Below are 20,863 nucleotides of genomic sequence, written 5' to 3'. Positions count from 1 at the left end.
TGGTTTAAGAGCAGAGGTTAACAGTTTTCCCAATGTCTCCTCCCAAAGCAAATGCCCTGTTTTCTTCTACTCCAGGCTATTTTCAAGCTCCTGTCACAAGTCGCTGTTGCCTTAGGGTATGTCTAGGTGTATGGTGTATATCAGGAGCACTTGCATTACATGGAAGCTGGATCACACACACCCTATCCAACACTGTTGAACACAGAAAAGTAGGTCAACAAAGTCTCGAGACAATTTGTATTCCTACTACAGTCCAGGAAGTATTGTTCTCGGGTTGATTTTTGAGATGAAAACCAGCAGTCTGATGTAGGCCTCAATAATTAGGGATCAGAAAATGTATCAGTAATCAGAAAATGCAAGTGATACTACATAGAGCTTTATATTTTAATTTGTAAGTTACATATTTTATATTATATCACTTGAAATATTCAGAAATAGTAAAGCAGGAATACAGGTAAGTAACAAGTAGAAGTAAAATGAATTAAAGATATATCTTAAAATATAAAATAAAATCATTTAATGCACTAAAGCAGTAAGTAAGTCACTTATTCACTGCGGGTATCATAATTGCTATTGGCATTTAATTTTAGGGGATTATTATGTGTGTTTTTAATAAACATATTTATTATAATATAATTACTGTACCCTAAACATAAATATTTAAATGGTCAAATTCACTGTTCAGCATGTCTACAGAGTTGTACAACTGTCACCACTATCTAACTTTAGAATATTTCATCATCACAATGAGAAACCCCATCTCCTTTCATTATCAATTCCATTTCTCCCTTCCTTGAGCCCCTGGAAAACATTAATCTTTCTACCAGTAGGGATTTGCGTATTGTGGACATTTTTTAGAAATGAAATCATGCAGTATATGGCCTTTTATGATTGGCTTATCTCCTTAGTAAAATATTTTAACATAGCATGTAGCAGCATTTATTGGTACGGTACTACTTTATTTTTTATCAGCAATTTAAATACTTCATTGTACAACATACCTAGCATATTTTGTTCATTTTTTCATCATTGATGAACATTTAGCATGTTTCTACTTTTTGTTTAGTATAAATAATTTTTGCGTATGAACACCTGCATATATGTACATAAATGATTAGTGTGTCTGCTTTCATTGATTTGGGGTGTAAACAATGAGTGGAATTGTTGAATCATATGGCAAATATATTTTTAATATTTAAAGAAATTGACAACTATTTCCTAAAATAAATGTACCAGTTTACAACTGCAGTAATGCTTGAGAGTTCCAATTTTCATACATTATTGTCAATGCATCCTAAAGTCTGCAATTTTTTAATGTGAAGTGGGGTACCTTATTGCGGTTCAGTTTGTGTCTTCCTAATAATTAAATTGAGGATATTTTCATGTGTTTATTGGTCATTTGCTCATCTTATTTATAGAAAAGTCTTTTGCATTTCTCACCTGAGTCCTTTTATTTTGCTATATTTATGTTCACTGAAAGATGTTGTGGTCATGCGACTGTAAAGTGCTTGGTGGTGATGGGTTGATCTATAAGACCTGTCAAAATTGAGTCATTAATCCTGATTAAGTCAGATCAATCGATACTTGGTCACAGTTTCTCACGCTCCTCATTGTTTCCATGGGGAAATAATTAAGTGGTACATTTTTAGTAGATGGAATTTAATATTGGTCACTAAATCTTAGTAAATGTTAAAAATGACTATTAATTATTAAAATATATGCTCTCATCTATTGACAAATGGTAACAGTAAATAAAGTAATTTTTCATTTCATGCAATTCCTACTGATTAATTCAGGTAAGATCATATTTTATGCATATATTCTTAATATATTCTATTTGGTTATTTCAATGATAAAGAAGAAAAAAATTGTTGCCATATGGGAGAATGCTAGGCTTTAATGTTTATATGAGTCCTTGTGGGTCCAATTGGTTAAGTTCTGGGCTACCAATGGAAAAACTGGTCATTTAAGTACACCCAGAAGCACCACCTGATTTGCTTCTGAAAAACCCTGTGGAGTCTGAAACACATAGGGTCACCAAAAGTTTGAATGAACTTTTTTCTTTTTAAGCTGTTGAGAGGATTTGCCATGATATGCACAACTAAGTCATTTTATATTCTCTTACCGGACATAAGCAATCTCATAAACTATCCTGCCACTCTGGTGAAGGCAAAATAACAGACCACTCACTTCATAACTTTATTTAAGCACTTGGAAAATCACAAAATATCAAAGACACCCTCCTTGCTAAAATAAGTGACTGCTGCTTCCTTAATGATTATAGGTTTAGCCTCTCTCTAATCTTCTCAAACTTTTTAATAAGTTCCACAATCAGAATAACAGCTGTTTCTTACAGCGTCAAATCATGACAAACTTCAGCTACCTTGAGCTTTTCACCAAATCAATCAACCAACAACTGAATCCTATAAACCCATCTTTATTAACACCGTTTTATGTTAAGAACCCCAATGGTTTCCCATCATGTGTGGCTTTTCTCCTTACAATGAGAATGAAATCAAACTTGTTCCAACACAAGTAAGATCCTTGTACTCTCGGTAAAGTCCACAGACATTTTCCATCTAAGATTTCAGAAGGTCATGCAATAGGACTGAACTGGTAAAAGCAGCAACTTCCTGGCCTGAGGTGGACAGAGATTAGATACTCATAACTAACACACCTAGAGTTACTCATTCATTGGATCTGAGGTGAGACTCTCGATTCTCCACATCATGCTTTAAGCACCGTGAGACTTTTCCAAGGAAGTCAGGTTAAGTAGAGTATATTGCAGTATTGGGACATAAAATTCTGAGGCAATGAGTTTTATTTTTCCTCAAAACAAATACATTTCAGTTAAAACTGCACAGACATCCTTATGGACCCTCTCACTAAACATGTGCCTGTACCCATCAAATGCATGCTGAAAACAGGAAGTGGCTCCTTTCTTTACCTCAACTTTTTAACCTCACCCCCACCTTTGTATGTTATTGTTATGTGCCATCGAGTCATTTGACTCAGCGACTCTATGTACAAGAGAATGAAACACTGCCCAGTCTTGCTCCATTCCCACAATTGTTCTTATGTCTCTGAGCCCACTGTTGCAGACACTGCGTCAGTCCACTTTGCTGAGGGCCTTCCTCCTTTTCGCTGCCCTTCTACTATCATTCTCTAGGGACTGGTCTCTGACCACAAGACCAAAGTACATGAGATGAAGTCTGGCTACCCTGCGTTTAAGGAGCATTCTGGCTGTACTTCTTCCAAGACAGATTTGGATAAGATGGTACGACTGGTAAAGTGATATACAATCGCATGTGTGTGCATTCATTTGTTTATTTAACCAATATTTGGTAGATGCCTGTAAATTTTCAGGAATTAGTCTATGCTCTGGGAATACAAAAGTGTAAACAAAACAACACAAAACTATAAGATTGAAGCAACAAAGCCCACATGGAAAAAGCACACCAGCCTGTGTCATCACAAGGTGTTGAAGGCATCAGGGATCAGGCATCAAAGAACAAAAAATCAAATCATTGTGAATGAGGGGAGTGCAGATTGGGGACCCAAGACTCACCTGTAGGCAACTGAACATCCCCTTACAGAAGGGTTTGGGGAAGAGACAAGCCAGTCAGGGTGCAGTGTAGCAATGATGAAACATACAACTTTCCACTAGTTCCTAAATGCTTCTACTCACCCATGCCCCACTATCATTATCCCAATTCTACCTTACAAATCTGGCTCGACCAAAGGATGTACACTGGTACAGATAGGAACTGGAAACACAGGGAATCCAGGACAGATGAACCATTCAGGCCAGTGGTGAGAGTGGCAATATAGGGAGGGTGGGGTGGAAATGGGGAATCGATTACAAGGATCTACATATAACTTCCTCCCTGGGGGGTGGACAACAGAAAAGTGGGTGAAAGAAGACATCAGACAGTGTAAGATATGACAAAATAATAATAATTTATAAATTATCAAGGATTCATGAGGGAGGGGGAAAATGAGGAGCTGATACTAAGGCCTCAAGTAGAAAGTAAATGTTTTGAGCATGATGGCAACAATTATACAAATGTGCCTGACACAATGGATGGATGGATGGATTCAGGTAAGAGTTGTATGAAACCCCAATAAAATAATTTTAAAATCTATAAAATCCTTCCTGTTAAGAGTTTAAATTCTACTGAAAGAGACTGGGAAGAAACAAATAAATATATTTTGAAATTTTGCTAGTGAGAAATCAGAACAGTAAAAGAAAAGACTGAGGGGACTGATATTTTAGAGAATATTGGAAACATTTCTCAGAGAAGGAGACATTTGGGAAAGGGCTTGAATGAAGTAAATGACTTGAATGGCAGCTTGAAGGGATAACAGAAAGAGGTTCCAGAAGCAGAATGACAATGTGCTCGGCTGCTAACCAAACAGGTGAGATGATTTGAGCCATCAGTAGCGCCAAGGAAGAAAGATGTAGCACTCTGCTCCCACAAAGATTACAATGTTGGAAGCACTATTGGGTCACTGTGAGTCAAACCCTACTTGCGGGTAAGCAGCAACAAGGGGGTTAGGAAGTACAAAAGCTTTACAAACACAGAGAGGCTCAGAGTGTTCAAAAGTAGCTACATGCAAGTGCCTAGAATGTATTATTTTTTAAAATGCAGTGAACTCTAAAAATTGAAAACTCTTTGAAACTTTTGAAAACTTGCATAGATCATTCTATTGATTAACCAGAATGGCCATGATTTTTTAACAAATAAACACATTAATTTATAATATATGTACATATTTTATAATGCTCCCATTAAAGTGGACTCCATAGTAATCCAACTAGTTTTATGTGCATTTGCATAGCCCACCTTAATTACTACATGCTCACGTTTTGCTGTTTATTAAATTGGAATAGGGCAAATACATTTTTACAGATATAGTTATAAAGTTGTAGCTTTAAGTCAAATTATATTCAATACCATTTGATAAGGTACTCATACAAATATTAATGTGTAGTAAGCTCAAATACCAATATAAGCATCTCTTTTTAATCTCTTTATAACTATGTCTTTAAAATGCTTTAACATGCCCTAAGAAACTGACCACAAGAGATGAACTATGGAGAGCTAACTGAGTACTGAACCTGGTCTATCTATGGACACTTATTTGTCTTAGTTTGGAGGTCTACCATGTTCCAAAGATGTCATAACAATATAAATATAGAATACTGCTTAGCCAAATTTCAACTTATAAATGATTGTATATTAGTTATCTAAATGTGTACTGTATTGGTTATCTAAATCTAATAATTTATATACTTGAAAATTCCATCAACAATAATAAGGCTATATTTCACTTCTAGAGCAGGTCTATAGACCTCATGTATTCTCTGCAATAAATTGAATAAACATCTTCTATAATTTCCTTTTTACATGTGAATAAACTGATGTTCAAGATGTTAAAAATCTCATTTTTAACAGAACCAAAAATAAATACTAGTTAGGTGCAGAATCTCTGGATCTTCAGTCCTATTCCATAGCTCCCGCACTGTCATCCTACAATTCTTCATTGACACATTGTCATAATGCACTATGCAATGGTTAATCTCAAGCAAATATATCATATATATAAATAAATAACTTCTCACCTGTACGATCTTTTTTCCATACAATATGTCGGCCATTCTCATAATTTGTGTTCAGCCAACTAAGCAGAATTCTTTCAGAAGTAGAATACACATTACTGGATATAAAGCATGGATTCACTCGCTGTGTAGTTTGTGATTGTATTGGGGGTGTACTAGTGCCCTTGTGTGGTGTTACTCGGGACAAAACCAACACCTGAAATGGGGGGAACAAGACAGAGAAATTTTACTAGACTCAAATGCCCAAAGAACAAATTAATATTCAAATAGTAAATGAAAATATATGAAAGCTAGATGAATAAATGAAGGTGTCATCATTTTTTGTTAAATGTATCCACTCAGGAAATACAATAGATAAGATGTCCATTAATACTTATTTAAAATTCCAGACATTTTGCTTTGTCACCATGTAGTCTATAAGGCATCATTTTAACTTACAAACATGAAATGAACACAACTTGTTGATGGTGAGATGATTCCATACCATAGGCAAGCCATATGTTATGATTATAACTATTCCACTGGATTTTCTTGGCTAGACTCTTTATGGGAACAGGCCAACAGGCCTTACTTAGGGGACACTGCGGGGTTGTTTTGAACCAATGTTAGCAGACAAGGGCTAAAGCATATGTGCCACCTAGGGACTTTATAAAATTAAAAATCACTGACATCAAGTAGATTTCAATTCATAATGGCCTTATAGGACATTATAGAACTGTTCCTTTGGTTTGCAAAGACTGTATATGTTTATAGAAGCAGACAGCCTCATCTTTCCACTTCAGAGGAAATGGTGGTTTTGAACTGCAGACCAACTCTTAACCCACAGTCCACCAGCATTCTTTATGAAATGTATGAGAACATATGAACAAGTAACTTCATATCATGACAGATCTGTAAGAAGGCCAATTCACTTAAAATGCAAGAATAAGAAATGATCTGACTTCATTGCCCACTATTGTCTCTTACAGACATAAAATTTTAAACCTCAAAATAATAAGGTCTAAACCAAAAATGATTTTTAAATTAAAACGTATTGAACAAGTCTTTTTTGAAAATGACACAATATATAAAATTTTGTAACATGGCAAATGGATTTCCTATATTATGAAAATTGGTATATTTACATAATATTACTTTTTGCTATGTATCACATTCTTTCACAAGGTATGCATTTTCGTTTAGAAATAAATTAAGCGGTATTAAGTGACAACTGTGTCTCATAGGTAATATGTTACAGCACAGGTCTACCCCAAATCCCAGTCTAATAGTTATTTATCAAAGGTACTGGATAAGAAGAATAGCTTATAATCTACTACCTCATTGTGCATGCATGCATGTGTGTGTCGCTCGTGTGTGTAGTTAGAGAAGCTAGTTATACAGATACATAGATGAAGATATCATATTTCGAGGTTGATGGTTTGGACCTACCCCAAATCATGAAAGTAAATAATCATATTCTGTGAATAATGCAACCAAGCAACTCTAGTCTGTAACACATGGTGTCGCTCTAAGTCAAAATTGACTCAAAAGTTATGGGTTCGATTACAGACATAAATATCTATGAGGATTTTCTCTGTGAAAGGTTCCAGCACTAGTGTGCATTACAGTGCAATGTTCTCAGAGATCATCCTAAATCAGAAAGAAATACTTCTCTCAAGAGGCATGAGTACAAAGATTGAAACTGGAGTGGTACATGTTAAGTTATCGTGGATGCTCTGCCCATATCCCTCCCTTTCGCATTCTGAAGGATGTTTACTGTGAACACCTACAAGTGTCTCTGCAGGGGGACTTCTTTCATGGCTATTGGCAGAAAACCTAGTCGATAGCAAGGCAAGCCTGCAAGTATCAGAGGATTGATTACCTGTGAGAAGCAGCCCAAAACACAGAAAACAAGGACATTGTTAAATAAATGTTCCAGATTTTTTATTCCACTTGAGATAAATGTGGTGTCTTAAAGAGATACGTATGGGAAGGAATGCCGTGGATGGTGTAAGATATGAAAAATAATAATAATACATAAATTATCAAGGGTTCATGAGGGTGGGGGTGCGAGAGAAAAATGAGGAGTAGATACCAAGGGCTCAAGTAGAAAGATAATGTTTTGAAAATGAAGATGGCAACATAGATGCGAGTTTGCTTGTTATAATTGATTTACAGATTGCTATAATATATGTAAGAATCCCCAATAAAATGATTTTAATTTTTTTCTAAAAAGAGCTCTTCAGTGGAACTGAGTATTAGTTGTCTAGGGAGAAACCTGTTTGGAAAGAATATCTTTTCTTGGCCTCATTATCTTCTCTACTACTTGTGTAAATTCTCCACGTGAGATATTTCCTGGAATAATTTCTGAAATAAACTACTTGCATGGAAATACTTGTCTTCTAGTTTGATTTGGGGAGAAATCTAAGACAACTCTTTCTATAGTCAAGTAAATGTTGACTATAGTAACTTTGAAATGGTACTCACTTTTCTTTATCTAGCTCTACTGTGGATTGACACAGATAGTCACAGACACAAAAGACCCAAGGTTGTCCACAAACTCTTTTATTTGCTACTCTGGGAAATATTTTAAAATCTCATAGAAAAAATGCATTTCTGCATGTTAGCTATTTATCTGTCATATGTCTAGCTGAATATAACCATTGTACAAGAATGAATTGCATCACTTATTAAATATATTAAATTCTCCCCCATCATTGTTTTATGTACTTTCAGCTCCACATGAATGTTATCACTTTATTTGGGTTATTATTTCTCAAGGACTAATTTAAAAGTTATTTTTTGCTTATTTTAATCTATTTTGCTAATTGACACAGAAAAAAATTGAAAGATTTTATGTTTGTATTATGAGGAGATACGTATGGTTTTGTTTAGTCTATTTAGCTAGCTGCCTTTACTCTGAAGATTTTTCTTCAATAATCCTATGGTGCTAAGAGGGAAGGTATTAATAGTCAGTTTGTGACATTTCTTTAAGACTCTAAGGATTCCTTAGAATTTGGCACTTGGTCAAGTCCCTTATACCCTTAAGTCAAAGAAATTAAAGTCTACCAAAACCAAGTTAACTGAAGTCAGTTGAAGACTGTGTATTGGGCCAAGTCCTAATACATCATCACCAAGATGGCTGACTAATAAAACCTGAAAGGACCTCATATTTGAAGGCTTAACTATAAGTCAAATAGTTTTTTTTCTTTATGGTGCAAACATGATTGGCTGCTAACTGTAAAGTTAGCAATTTAATCAAGTTCAAAAGAATGGCATCACAATATACTTTAAAAAAAAACCCAGCCATTGAGTACATTTCATCCTGATGGCACCCAGAGGCACCCTAACTTTGATGAGATACAGACTGTACTTGAGCCAAGGCTTAGCAAGCAGCATGTAAGTAAAATTTCATTACCTACTAATAATTATGTACACACTACACAAGAATATCTGTGCTGTCAGCCTCTGAAAATTTAAAAAAACAACATATTTCCCCCTCAAAAATCCTGTATAAAAGTTCAATATCTGAGACTTGGTTGATTTACAACCACATGAAACATCATGCTACTCAGATCCTAAATAAACTATAGCCAATACATCCATGGGAAGGCACCCTGGTGGCACAATAGTCAAACATTCAATTGCTGGGCAAAGGTCAACAGTTTGAGCCCCTGGGCAGTTTCGTGGGAGATCTGCTCTGGGGAAGATCACAGCCCGTGGAACCATGCAGGGCAGTCCGACTCTGTCCTATAGGCTTCCTGGGAGTTGGAATCCACTTGAAAGCACAAACCATGACTTCCACAACCTATCTAAGCTATGGAAAACATTCCTTGATGGACTACTTGAACTAACCACATAAAATGGAAATTACATATATAGAGAAACACTAGCTATGAGTGAGAGTACACATCTCAGAAATAGCCAGCATATCTCATTTTTAGAAATAAGATCCTTGATTGACCCTGAATTGTGTGATATGTGGATGAAGTGCTCATAAAACGGTTTAAAAATAATAAAAGTAAAAATAGAAAAAACATAGGCTCTTGAATTCACATAGGTCACAATGAATTTGTCACTCAGAAACCTTACTTTTACAGTATTTAAAATTTTGACTATGTCCTTTCACATTGAATTAAGACAAGTAAGGACTCTGCTGATCATACACATAAGAATTCATTTGCAACATCCTTTCATATTGTAACCACTCACTTGTGCTCTATCAAAATCTACCTAAAATTGATTGTCCCCAGGTTATGTAACACATTCATTTTCTAAAAAGCAAAAAGATCACTTTTCCTACCGCATGAGCTTTCTCTTTCAAAGAGAAAACAAAGTTTTGGAGATTTCTCACACATATATTTATAACGTACATGCATATCCACACTTAATATCCAGCCAGGAAGTGAAATATTTCCTATAACATGTGAAAAGTACATGTGTTTGCACATTATGAGGCATCAATATCATAGGGCATTCTAAAACCAATTTAAGAAAAAATTTTTGACTAATCTTGCTTTCTCCTCAATCATATTTTATTATAGATTATTTTACAAATGAATCAGAAAGACTAATAATTATGTATACCTGTCATTTGCTCCTAAGGTTGGGTATTTACTGCTTTTTGTCTTGGAATAGTCCCTCTTTATTAGGGCCGAAATGACAGATTATGCATCTTGGAGGTAAGAAAATACCTTCCAGCAATAATTTTATACTAACACTCTACTATATCCTAGACCATAATTTTATTCAAAATCCATTCGTTTATTCTTCCTTTCAGTACCACAATTCCCTATAACACTCTTGACCATTTGACCATCAGGTGCTAAATGAAATGTCAACTGGAAATGATGCCTTTTACAGAAGACATCCTTAAAAGGAATCTTGCCCTCAAAAATCCCTTTTCTCACTCTTGATTTCTTTTTTGAGAAAGCAGACTTTTGCTGTTAGCCTTGTCCTGAGCATGGAAGAGCTATCACACTAGTATTGAACTACTTGATTTTCTATAGATCCGAAATGCATTTATATCTAATTTAAGCCCTTGTGTTTTAAAATATCTTTTATGAGAGTATTGCCTATAATCCCTTAACTAATTACCTATTCAAGTAAACCAACAAAAAATGGCAGTAAACAGTAGTGGAAAAGTTACCTTGTATATCTGAAGAAGTACGTCTGTCCATGCCCGTTTACTCAAGGCTTCAAAGTCAGCATCATCAATAACAAGAGTTTTCTCCTTTGGTATATAAGAACTTGTCTGCACAATACCAGAAGACTTCAAGATAAAGAAAGTGACAATTTTAATGAAAATGTATGTGAAAGGTAAGCCCCAAACTATTTCGTTAATACCATATATACTCGAGTATAAACTGACCCGAATATCAGCCGAGGCACCTAATTTTACCACAAAAACTTCCTTAAAAATGTGAAGAACTCCTTACACACTAGTATATACGATATGTAAGTTAATATTTTCTTATTATAAAATCTTTACAGGTCTTTGTAATATATTGTTCCATAGCTCAAATTTCCTATACGGTCAATATTAGGAGGTTTAAAAGCACAGGTAAATTTGTAGAGCACAGTCACTTACTGGGGTAATAAATTAATACTTTCACTCTATTCACTATAAAGTAGAAATGTATAAAGCCTTTTTGACCAAAACTAAAAGATGGAATAATGCAAAATTTTTGCTAAATTAAATTCCCCCTTTACAGGCCTGTTGACCTGACTCTAAATGTTTGAAAGCAACCTTCTAACACCCTTGTGTTATGTGACTGTGCTAATAGCTATTAAGTGATAAATAACAAATGGAGTATTTTTCTGCAGTCACACCAGGGTGTGAAAGGAATACACCTCTAAGAAGGGGGATTTGGCACAAATCTGTTGGTGCAAAATGGCCTGAAGATATATTGTTTTCACAATCAGGTTAAAGAAACAAAGTCTCCAGAATATTTTAACCATACACTCTTAACTAGTTTCCCACATGACCAAGGCAAGTTCAATAGAACCAGCAGTTTCTAAAGAGAGAGCTTCGGTTTTCATTCTTATTTTCAGCTTGGGCCTCAAGGAGAACTTTATATAAACCTAGATATTTTTAACATGTCTGAATAGTATATGTTGAAAGCTTTTTGCGATTATGACTTTAAATCCGTAGCCCACCTGGATGTATCTAAGCATTGAAATTCACTGGCAGCTCTACCCCACTTACTTCACCTTCCCTTTTGTGATCACACGAAAACATTGCCTTCACTATAACCTCTTGTTTCTTTCTTATCCTTTGTTTGCCATGCTCAGCAACTCACTCGCTGAAATTGTCATATTTTCACCTAAACCAACTGGTGATTTTCCTTTTGGATGTCCCCCAAATGCTGAATAAATCCTCTGAATTTTAATTTAAAGTCTGAGTGCACTCCCTCCAAGACACTACAAACTTACTCTGTCCCCGAACAAAATACAACATTCTTCTGAAACCTGGCTCAGACAGAGTCCTACTTTTTGGATTGGGCTATGTAAACTCAGTATAGCACCAAAAAGCAGGCCCCTGGCTAGGAGTAAAAAGCCTCCTCTTTCTCCCACAGAGGGGCTGGTGGTTTCAAACTGTGGACCATGAGGTTAGCAGCTCAACATGTAACCATTATGCTACTAGGGATCCTTGATTTCTACTCTCCCCTAAAACTTAAGACAAAAATGTTTCAATAAATTTAATAATTGTGCAGATTTTTCTCTACAAATAATATTCACTTACTGTAATTTCAATCCAAGTCTTATAATCTTCTGGTTCAAACAGAAATTCTGGCAATATATGAGAAATATATGCTCCATGTGCCCTAAAATTTAAAAAGTCTAATTATGATAGTATATTCATAATACACAAATTATCTACATTTGAGTTAATGAATTTTATTTTTTGAATTTAAGGTACATAATTAAAATGAAAAAAATCTCCTCTATTAATGAAATGTGCATATGAGATTTCTTTTAGAATACCATTAGTCACAGAAAGGGCCCTAAAAGTTTGTGGAAAAACAGAATTGAAATATAATGGGATTTTCCTCTACACTTTTTGAAGTCCTCATAAAATCTTCATTTGGTCTATTATGACGTAAATCTGAATATGGAAAGCCTCAAATATTTACTTTTCCAATGAGATTATCCAAAGTATTTTGTTTCTTTCATTATGCAAATTTGTAGCTGAGCTTAAACAGCATATATTTATAGATATTAATATCATGGAATATGTTGACATATTTAAGACAGTTTATAAATAGATATGTCTACTGCCATCAGTTGAGTCCAACTCATTGTGAACCTCTAGGGAAGAGAACTGCTTCTTTTGGTTTTTGAGGCTGTATATTTTTACAGCAGACAGCCTCATCTTCCTCCCAAGGAGCAGCTGCTGATTTTGAACCCTGCTGATCTATTAGCTTCCCAATGTTTAACCTACCATGCCATATACACAGACAGACTTCATCTACTCTCAATTTCCCTTTAAAAATCTTATTCAAACTATTCATATGCTTGTCTATCCATATCAAAGCCATTTTCTTGAAGGTAGGTTTCGACCGTTTTCTAGTGGGCGATTTTGGTAGTCAGGTGTAATGTGTTTTGTGATCAAACAACAGAGTTCACCACCCAAATGACCGAGAAGAACTCCGTATGGAACGCTTACCCATGGAGTCACCCTGTGGCTCAAAAGGAGTGGGGAAAGAAAAAGAAAACACAAGCCAATATAATCCTGAGCGCTCAAGCCTTGAAAGGTTACCAGAGAGAATTGAATAAAGGAACAATTGCGGGTTTGGAAGCCGTAAACATCATTGTCCCTGGACCAGCCAAGCTAATGGCTGAAATCATACAGACTATGTACAATTCCTTTCTTTTTCAATGAAACATTATCCCTTTCTTTTTGATCTCCATACATGTTCTGTCAATATCTACATTATTCCCGAGTTTTCTTATAATTTTAGTACTGGAGAATTAAATAAAAACTGATTTTAATGTAACACCTCTCTTTACCAGAACCTCAGGCCCATTCAAGAGTGCAATGAGATAATGTTTCCATTAAGTTGGAGCAGCATCTGGGAAAGTGAAATAAAGGCAGACAGCTCAGAGAGATAGGAAGTCACGACAGGATTTCAGAGGGAAATAATCCAATTCTCTCAAATGCTACTGAGAGCTTAAGGACAACGATCAAGAGTGGTCCATCTACTGTAGTAGCTTCTTAAGAAGGAGTTCCTGGATAGCACAAATAATGAAACATTTGGTCTATTAGACAAAAGATTCACAGCTCAAATAAAACCAGAAGTGCCTCGAGGAAAAGGCCTGGCCATCTGCTTCCAAAGATTTTAGCCAAAGCAAATCTTACAAAATGTAGTTTACCTAATTAAATCAACCATGAAAGGTCAGAAGTAGAAAGTGTTAAAAGTCCAAGAAATATTATGCACTTTCCATTTTTAAATTCTAAAACTTAAGGAACATCTCATTGTATGCAATTAACATAGTATCATAATTGATATATACTGGCATTTCAACAAGATCTTAATTTCTAATAGAACAGATTTTTAGATACACACTTTCTCGCTCAGTGATGATAATGTCACAAGTCAATGTTGCTATATTGAAAAAAATGTAAGGGAATATCCTAGCATATGAAATTCATATTATGCCATGATTTCAGGTTTTTAATAATAACATCCCCTTTAGGTCTCAGAATGCACATTTCATTATTTCTGATTCTTTCATCAACAAATTAAGTTTAGAAATTATCATCCATACTTTTAGGAATATTGAAATCAGAGCTTCAACAGGGTAAGTAATTTTCATAGGTAAGGTTCCCAAAGCAGAAAAAAGGTAGATTTTAAGCCTATGTCTATTTTATTTAAAAAAATTTCTCCTTCCCCAAGTTAAGCCTTATCCTGCAGAATCAACTCCGTGATATCTACTTTGAGACAGTGTCATTCTTAGACGTAATTCCATAAAATATCATAATGGAAAGGTATGAAGCTTTAAAAGATAAGCTAAGTGAAAACTGTAAGAATTAAAAGTGTATAATTTAGTACATCCAATGTTCTTACGTAAGGTAATTGAGAAGTGCAGCATGCTGCAAATGAAGCTGCATCAATCGTTCCGGGTTATCCATAGGTAAAGACTGGCTTAAATTAACTCCAGGTGGCAGTTTTCCACTCAAGTGGAGCAGCACATCATATATGGTTTTATTACGTTTGGAGAAGTCGTGTTGCTTGCTAATTTTTTTGTGGTACTTATTGGATGAGTACACTTGTATTTTAAAAACATCCCTATGGGACAAAATACAAACACACAAAATCCTTCAATATTAAAAACTTTTTTATAATTTTCTATTTTGAATCAGAAAAGTACATTAGGGATTAAATAAAATTCTTTTTAAATCCAATTAACTATGACGTTCCCAAATGAACTTTATTCAACTACCATCTGTTAGTTAAAATGAGAACTTTTAAATAGTCTCAGAGCTTTCCAGTATCTTATTTTGAGTGTACAGCTTATCTAATATTATAACAGTCATGTTTGAATGATTAGCTTTTGAATGGGGCAAATGTGAACTTAAGATTATAAATGAGACAAGGATCCATAAAAGGGAATCAAAATCATGAAACTCCTAATTACAACTGGGGACTAATTATTTTAATAATACTTAAAAATGTTTAAAAATTAAAAATGCTCAATTATTTTACTCAACACTTGATCTTAGCCAACAGGCCGAGAAGCGATCAATCATTTTACTCAAAATGAATATAAATGATTAATGTATACCCAAAATAAGCAAAATTTTCAGAACACCAAAGTAGAAAACTGAAAAGTTGGAATAAACTATTCTAAAAATATCTTGGATGTAGATAATTGATGATATATTCATTTTCAGATACTTTATTTTTCCATAACATAGACAAAAATGAAATATTTTATTTATTCTAGAAAACTAACATTCTATTAAATAAAAACTGGGAAAAAATGACATACAGAAAAATCCAGGTCAACTTAGCTCCCACTGGAATACAGATGTAAACATTCTAAATTGTCTTTCGAACAACAGAGATCAGAATGCTTTTTTATAGTGCCATCAAATTATACCTCAGTGTCGAGAAAAGTGGTAGGACATTGTTGAGCACACAGCACATCAATGACACTGTAACTTTATTGTTGCTCTGTGCTGTCCAGTCAATTCTAACTCATATCGACCCAACGACACGGAGGAGACCTGCCATCTTTAAGTGAACTGATTACTAGGACTTTTTGTTTGTGGAGCAGGTGAACAAGGAAGGGGCCAACATTCTTATTTAAATTAACAACAGAATTAACTGATTGGATATAGCCAATGCAATTGCACAAGAAAAAGGTAGGATAAATGTACAAGTAAGGAGGTTTTAGTGACAAAATAAAATGAGTCCTCCCTGCTCCCTGATGGCATGGCCGATTTGACTATAGGGCTGATATGATATTCATGTAGACATGTAGTTGCCAAATGTTTCAATACTTTACTCCTTTTCATCTCATAGATGAGGCCAGAAACATACAGTGCTTCTCCAAAAATATCAGAAATGTGAAGAACTAAAAAATACCTGCATACTAAAAAATATGTGTATCTCTTTTATACTTTTAACAATTCCCCCATAAATTATCAGCTTAGAATAAAATATTTAATATAGAATTTTGGTTACAATGATCACAAGTCAATAGGTTGTATGATATCACACAAGGAATGTGGGGGCGGGGGTAGTAGCCATCACCTTCTAATAGTCTGTGGGATGGAAAGAGTGTGGGGCCCGTGGGACCATCCAAAGAGACTGAACCAGATCTCAGTGGCGTTCACAACGTTTTGGAAGAACTTAAATGCTTTTGTTCCTTCTTCAGGAAAAAAGAATTGTTTGGTTCTCTTCTCTTTAATTACGGTCCCATCATCTCGTCTTCTTAATGTTTGAATTTTGTCAAATTTCAAATGTTCATATGATACTTCCATTCCTAAAATTCAATTTTTTGATAAAGGTTATTTACTGGACTACAAAGTAAAATATTCTGTCAACAATTGCAATTTATATGTACACAAAGAAATCCCCTTGTGTTAATTATCCTATGATCTAAAAGAATAAACTGAATCAATTTAATGAAATAAATTTAAAAAAACGTTTATTTTCAACTATCCAAGAGAAATGCTTTTAAAAGAGATACATTTCATTAAAAATAGTTACATTTCTCCTTTCCAAAACAGTATTTGAAAACGCTGCACAAAATGGAGCATTTTATTTAAAATTACATATTCAAATATCTTGAAGCTCCCTGTATTAAACTTCAATTAAAATGTAATAAAAATTTAACATTGGCTTCAGCTTTAAAATGATTTACTAGTCATAAGAAATAATCCCATCAGAACACAAAGAACGTCAAGAAAAACACAAAGCACTGAGAGCTACTGAAAATAATTTCAACATTTTTTCTTTCCTCAAAAAGAGCTGCCTATTTAATGGTACAAGTACAAACTCACTGCAAAGTTCACAACAGTGGTTTGGTCCATTCAATAACAAGGAAAAAATGTCAAAATTACTTATATTCTGAAAAATTATTTTTTGAACAGTCCTTGAAAATATAAACTGATATTTATCTCTGTTCCCTCTTTCTAAAAGAGATACTGTGGAATCTAGTTAAAACCCCTAACTCTGCACTGCACAAGGCTGTTCCAAAAACTCAAAGCTTGCTGCCACCAAATTAGCGCTGACTCACAGCAACCCTCAGAGTGAGTGGTGGTTTTGAACTGCAGACCGCAGCACAATTGTAACCACTATGCCACCAGGACTCCTTACAGAGAGGCCCTTAAGTCAAATTAAATTCAAAGGCCTCTGACAGGATACTTACCATTGAAGATAAACGCCACTGCTACATGTGAACTACTACAATTATATTTTTTGGATGGAACCACGTACTCAGCACACTGATTTATGTTACTTCCTTTGTCCTGGTGTGAAGTTAAAAGGACCCTAATGGATCCATGGACTGGGAACATTAGAGAACCTCAGCTCTAGATTACTGAAGAGGGCTCCCAAAGATGACCCACTTAAGACAAAGGACAAATTCATGGTCTTCTTTATAAGTGTTTTGTTACTGGTAAAAAATCAACATTTAAAAAATAAACGATATTCAGCAGACTAGATTATGGACTGAGTGTGGGAAGGTTTACTATATATTTGCCACCTACCAATAAAGAATTTTCTCCTTGTAGGCTCAGAATCATTTACTTTACTAGTAACTTTACTTGATGCAGAAGGAATTAGAATATTGCTTCTACTCTTCACAAAAAGCCCTTCCTTATCTACAAAAAATACATTATAGTAAGTCAGGAATTAATTATCATAGTCTTTATTCTGAATGTAGTTTTTTTAAATACACATGTGAGTTGCAAAGGTAAAATTGAAAGACCTAAATGGCCATTATAAAATCAGAGATCTTAAATAAGAAAAAAACATAATGACATATGGCTTTCTTAACAGAATTTTATTTAATGAGATGGCTGTAATATATTCAAATAATTGAAAAATGAGCAATATTCAAATTTTTCCTAATCTAAAGTAGATAATACATTTGGAGTTATTTTATTACTCTTATACTGCCATCGAGTTGATGTCAACTCACAGTGACCTTACAGAGGTAGCTTTTAAAATCAAATACAAAAAAGGAGTCACAAAATTAATTAATTTCCAATAATCTTCTGATACGAAACCACTGTTTGGTTATGAACGAATGTAACTTTGAAAAGCTGTTAATCTCTAGTATTGTTAAAGTTGTTGAATATACACTAGAGTTTGCCACAGTGGGACTCCAAACCCAACCACAGACAGCGCTGACCAAGAAAAGCCAGATGTGACCAAAGACTGGTTATCAAAAGAAAAATATTCATAAATATGTTCATGGCCTCTGTGAAATTAGAAAAAAACTCTGATTTGAAAACTTGCCATCATTACTTCTTAGCAATTAAAGCTTAAGGGAGTTACACAAGTTATCTGTAACTTATTTTTTCATTCATTACATGAAGCCAGAGTTTTGAGCTCTTGAATTTATTGTAAAAATTAAAAAGAAATAACATATATAAATTTGCTGGAATACATAAAAGTTCTACTCTTTCAGTACAAAGCCATTCAGAATTTGCCAGACAATCTTTGTCCAGTAGGCTGTTCAAATCCCTAGAATACTGGGCCACTTTAGACCTCATAGAATTGGACTATAGGGAATCCACTCAAAGAATGATTTGGCATAGATGCTTTGGACAATTTGCTTTTAACTTATTGTTAAATGAGAAACAGCGGCTAGTAGGCTTAAAATATATACCTTTCAGTGGAGGTCAGTGGCACATGTAAGTTTCTTTATTTAGCATGTGAATCATATCTTATTAACTATAGTAGCCTATGGTGGTTACTACTTAATATAAATTATAATTTCACTTTTATTGAGCAAATCATACTCTGGAGCACAGTGGTTTCAAACCTTTATAATCTTGGCTCGGGTTTCCAGAGTCAGAATCTCAAATGATGTGGCTCAGTTTCTTAAACTATATAGTAGGTTTAGCTCATTTGATGGGGAAACTAAATGAAATAATGATGTAAGGCATTTAGTGGAACACTGTACATCTGAAAAGCACGAAATATCTGTTATACTGATTTCTAAATGTATCAGAATATTTATATTCATGGTGGCTTTCTTTAAAATATTTCTTCAAATAGATGCATTATTTTTAACCATAGATTTCTTGCTCTAAAGATCATCTAAAAACAAAGACTTAATTCGATTTTCATAATAAAGAAGAATATTTTATTGGACTGAAATTTCTCATTATTTTCTTGAAGCATATTATGAAAAATGATAAAACATAAATAAAGCAATAATAATTTTTATAACAACAGTGCCAATAATGAGGCTGCTTCAAAAATTGTGAGAAAGTTCCATTTTCTTTTAATTCCATTTTTCCATGAACCTTTTGAAGGTCCCTCATATATTTATCCTTCATATATGTCTCACATATTGTCAACAGAATTGTTCTCTACATTTATGATAAAAGTCTGGGAAATGGGCATGTATGGCTAAGAGATGCCCTCCTAATTGGTTCAAAATTCAGGAAATCCATTCTATATTCATTAAGTACATTTATTGTGCTAGGTAGTGCAGACACTTGTATGAAAAGGTATGACACTTGGATAACTCCTGCTTTTACAAACCTGAGCAATGTCAGCAACTATAACGAAATCTAGATAACAGGTAGATTGCATTTCACTGTGGTAAAGGCCATGAAAGCGAATTTTCACAGTTCTGAGACTGCGTTGAAGGAACACAGAATCTCTGCACTGAGGAGCAAGAATTCCCTGTAAGATAAGTAGAGAATTGGACTACCCAGTCACGAATAGGGTAATTAGCAAGATTAAAATGTCTGAAAGAGCTCCAAGAAGTTCATCGTGGCTTGGCATGGAGGGCAGGGTGAGGATAAAGGAAAAATTCTGGGTGATGTCACGTGAGATTTATAGACTTAATTTTAGTAGCAGTGAGATTTCATGAACATATTAGGAAACTTGAAAGAATTTTTGGAAAAATCTCATCTTTTCATTAGAATTTTCCACAAACATTCTGATGTTCCCTCATATTTTATGCCTTGGAATGAAAATATTGTATTTTTTTATTTGGAAAAATCCTTCTGATGTAAGTGGTTTAAGGATAGATTGGGAAAGGAAGGAACCCAATAGAGGCAGAAGACAGTTGAGAAATCTTTGGAGTCATCTTGGGAAGATAGTATGGCAGCCTGAATGTGGAAAGTGACCAAGAAAGTGAGAGAAGTGGATCAATTTGAGAGAGATTTAAGAGACATACAGGACAGGAATTGGTGGACTAGAAGTATAGTGTGAGCGAAAAGACAGTCAAGGAATGTGTTAAGGTTTCTAGATTGGCTATCAAGAGAAAGTTAGATGATAGATACATCTATCATAAAAATTAGCACATAGGAGAAGGATATTTCAGTAAAGGAGTTCAGTTTGGATCATATTTTTGTTTGTGTGTCCAGGGGATTCCAAGCAAATTCGTTCAGGAGATAGATGGATATGCAGTCCTGATTCTCTGGAGAAGAGAACAGGACAGAGATAAAATCTAAGGATTGTAATTAAAGTCATGGACGAGATAAGAAAATAAGAGTCATGGAGAACCACTACCAACAAAAATAAATAAATAATATGACAAGTCGAAGAGGCAGTAGACCTT

General features: G+C 34.5%; 1 protein-coding gene across 1 annotated transcript in view; it reads right to left on the bottom strand.

Annotated features, from left to right (window-relative positions):
- Nucleotides 1-20,863, bottom strand: part of CFAP47 (cilia and flagella associated protein 47) — a 222,767-nt gene that overhangs the window by 116,044 nt on the left and 85,860 nt on the right. The window contains exons 29-33 of the mRNA XM_075538347.1: nt 16,366-16,597; nt 14,674-14,895; nt 12,348-12,429; nt 10,752-10,874; nt 5,627-5,819 (exon numbers count right to left, since the gene is read on the bottom strand). Coding sequence (XP_075394462.1) covers nt 5,627-5,819; nt 10,752-10,874; nt 12,348-12,429; nt 14,674-14,895; nt 16,366-16,597 — 852 coding nt within the window. The remainder of the gene's footprint in view (nt 1-5,626; nt 5,820-10,751; nt 10,875-12,347; nt 12,430-14,673; nt 14,896-16,365; nt 16,598-20,863) is intronic.

Source organism: Tenrec ecaudatus, chromosome X (assembly GCF_050624435.1).
Source record: "Tenrec ecaudatus isolate mTenEca1 chromosome X, mTenEca1.hap1, whole genome shotgun sequence".
In the NCBI taxonomy this organism is placed as follows: domain Eukaryota; kingdom Metazoa; phylum Chordata; class Mammalia; order Afrosoricida; family Tenrecidae; genus Tenrec; species Tenrec ecaudatus.
The sequence above is the reverse complement of the archived record's forward strand: the minus strand, read 5'-3'. Positions and strand labels throughout refer to the sequence as shown.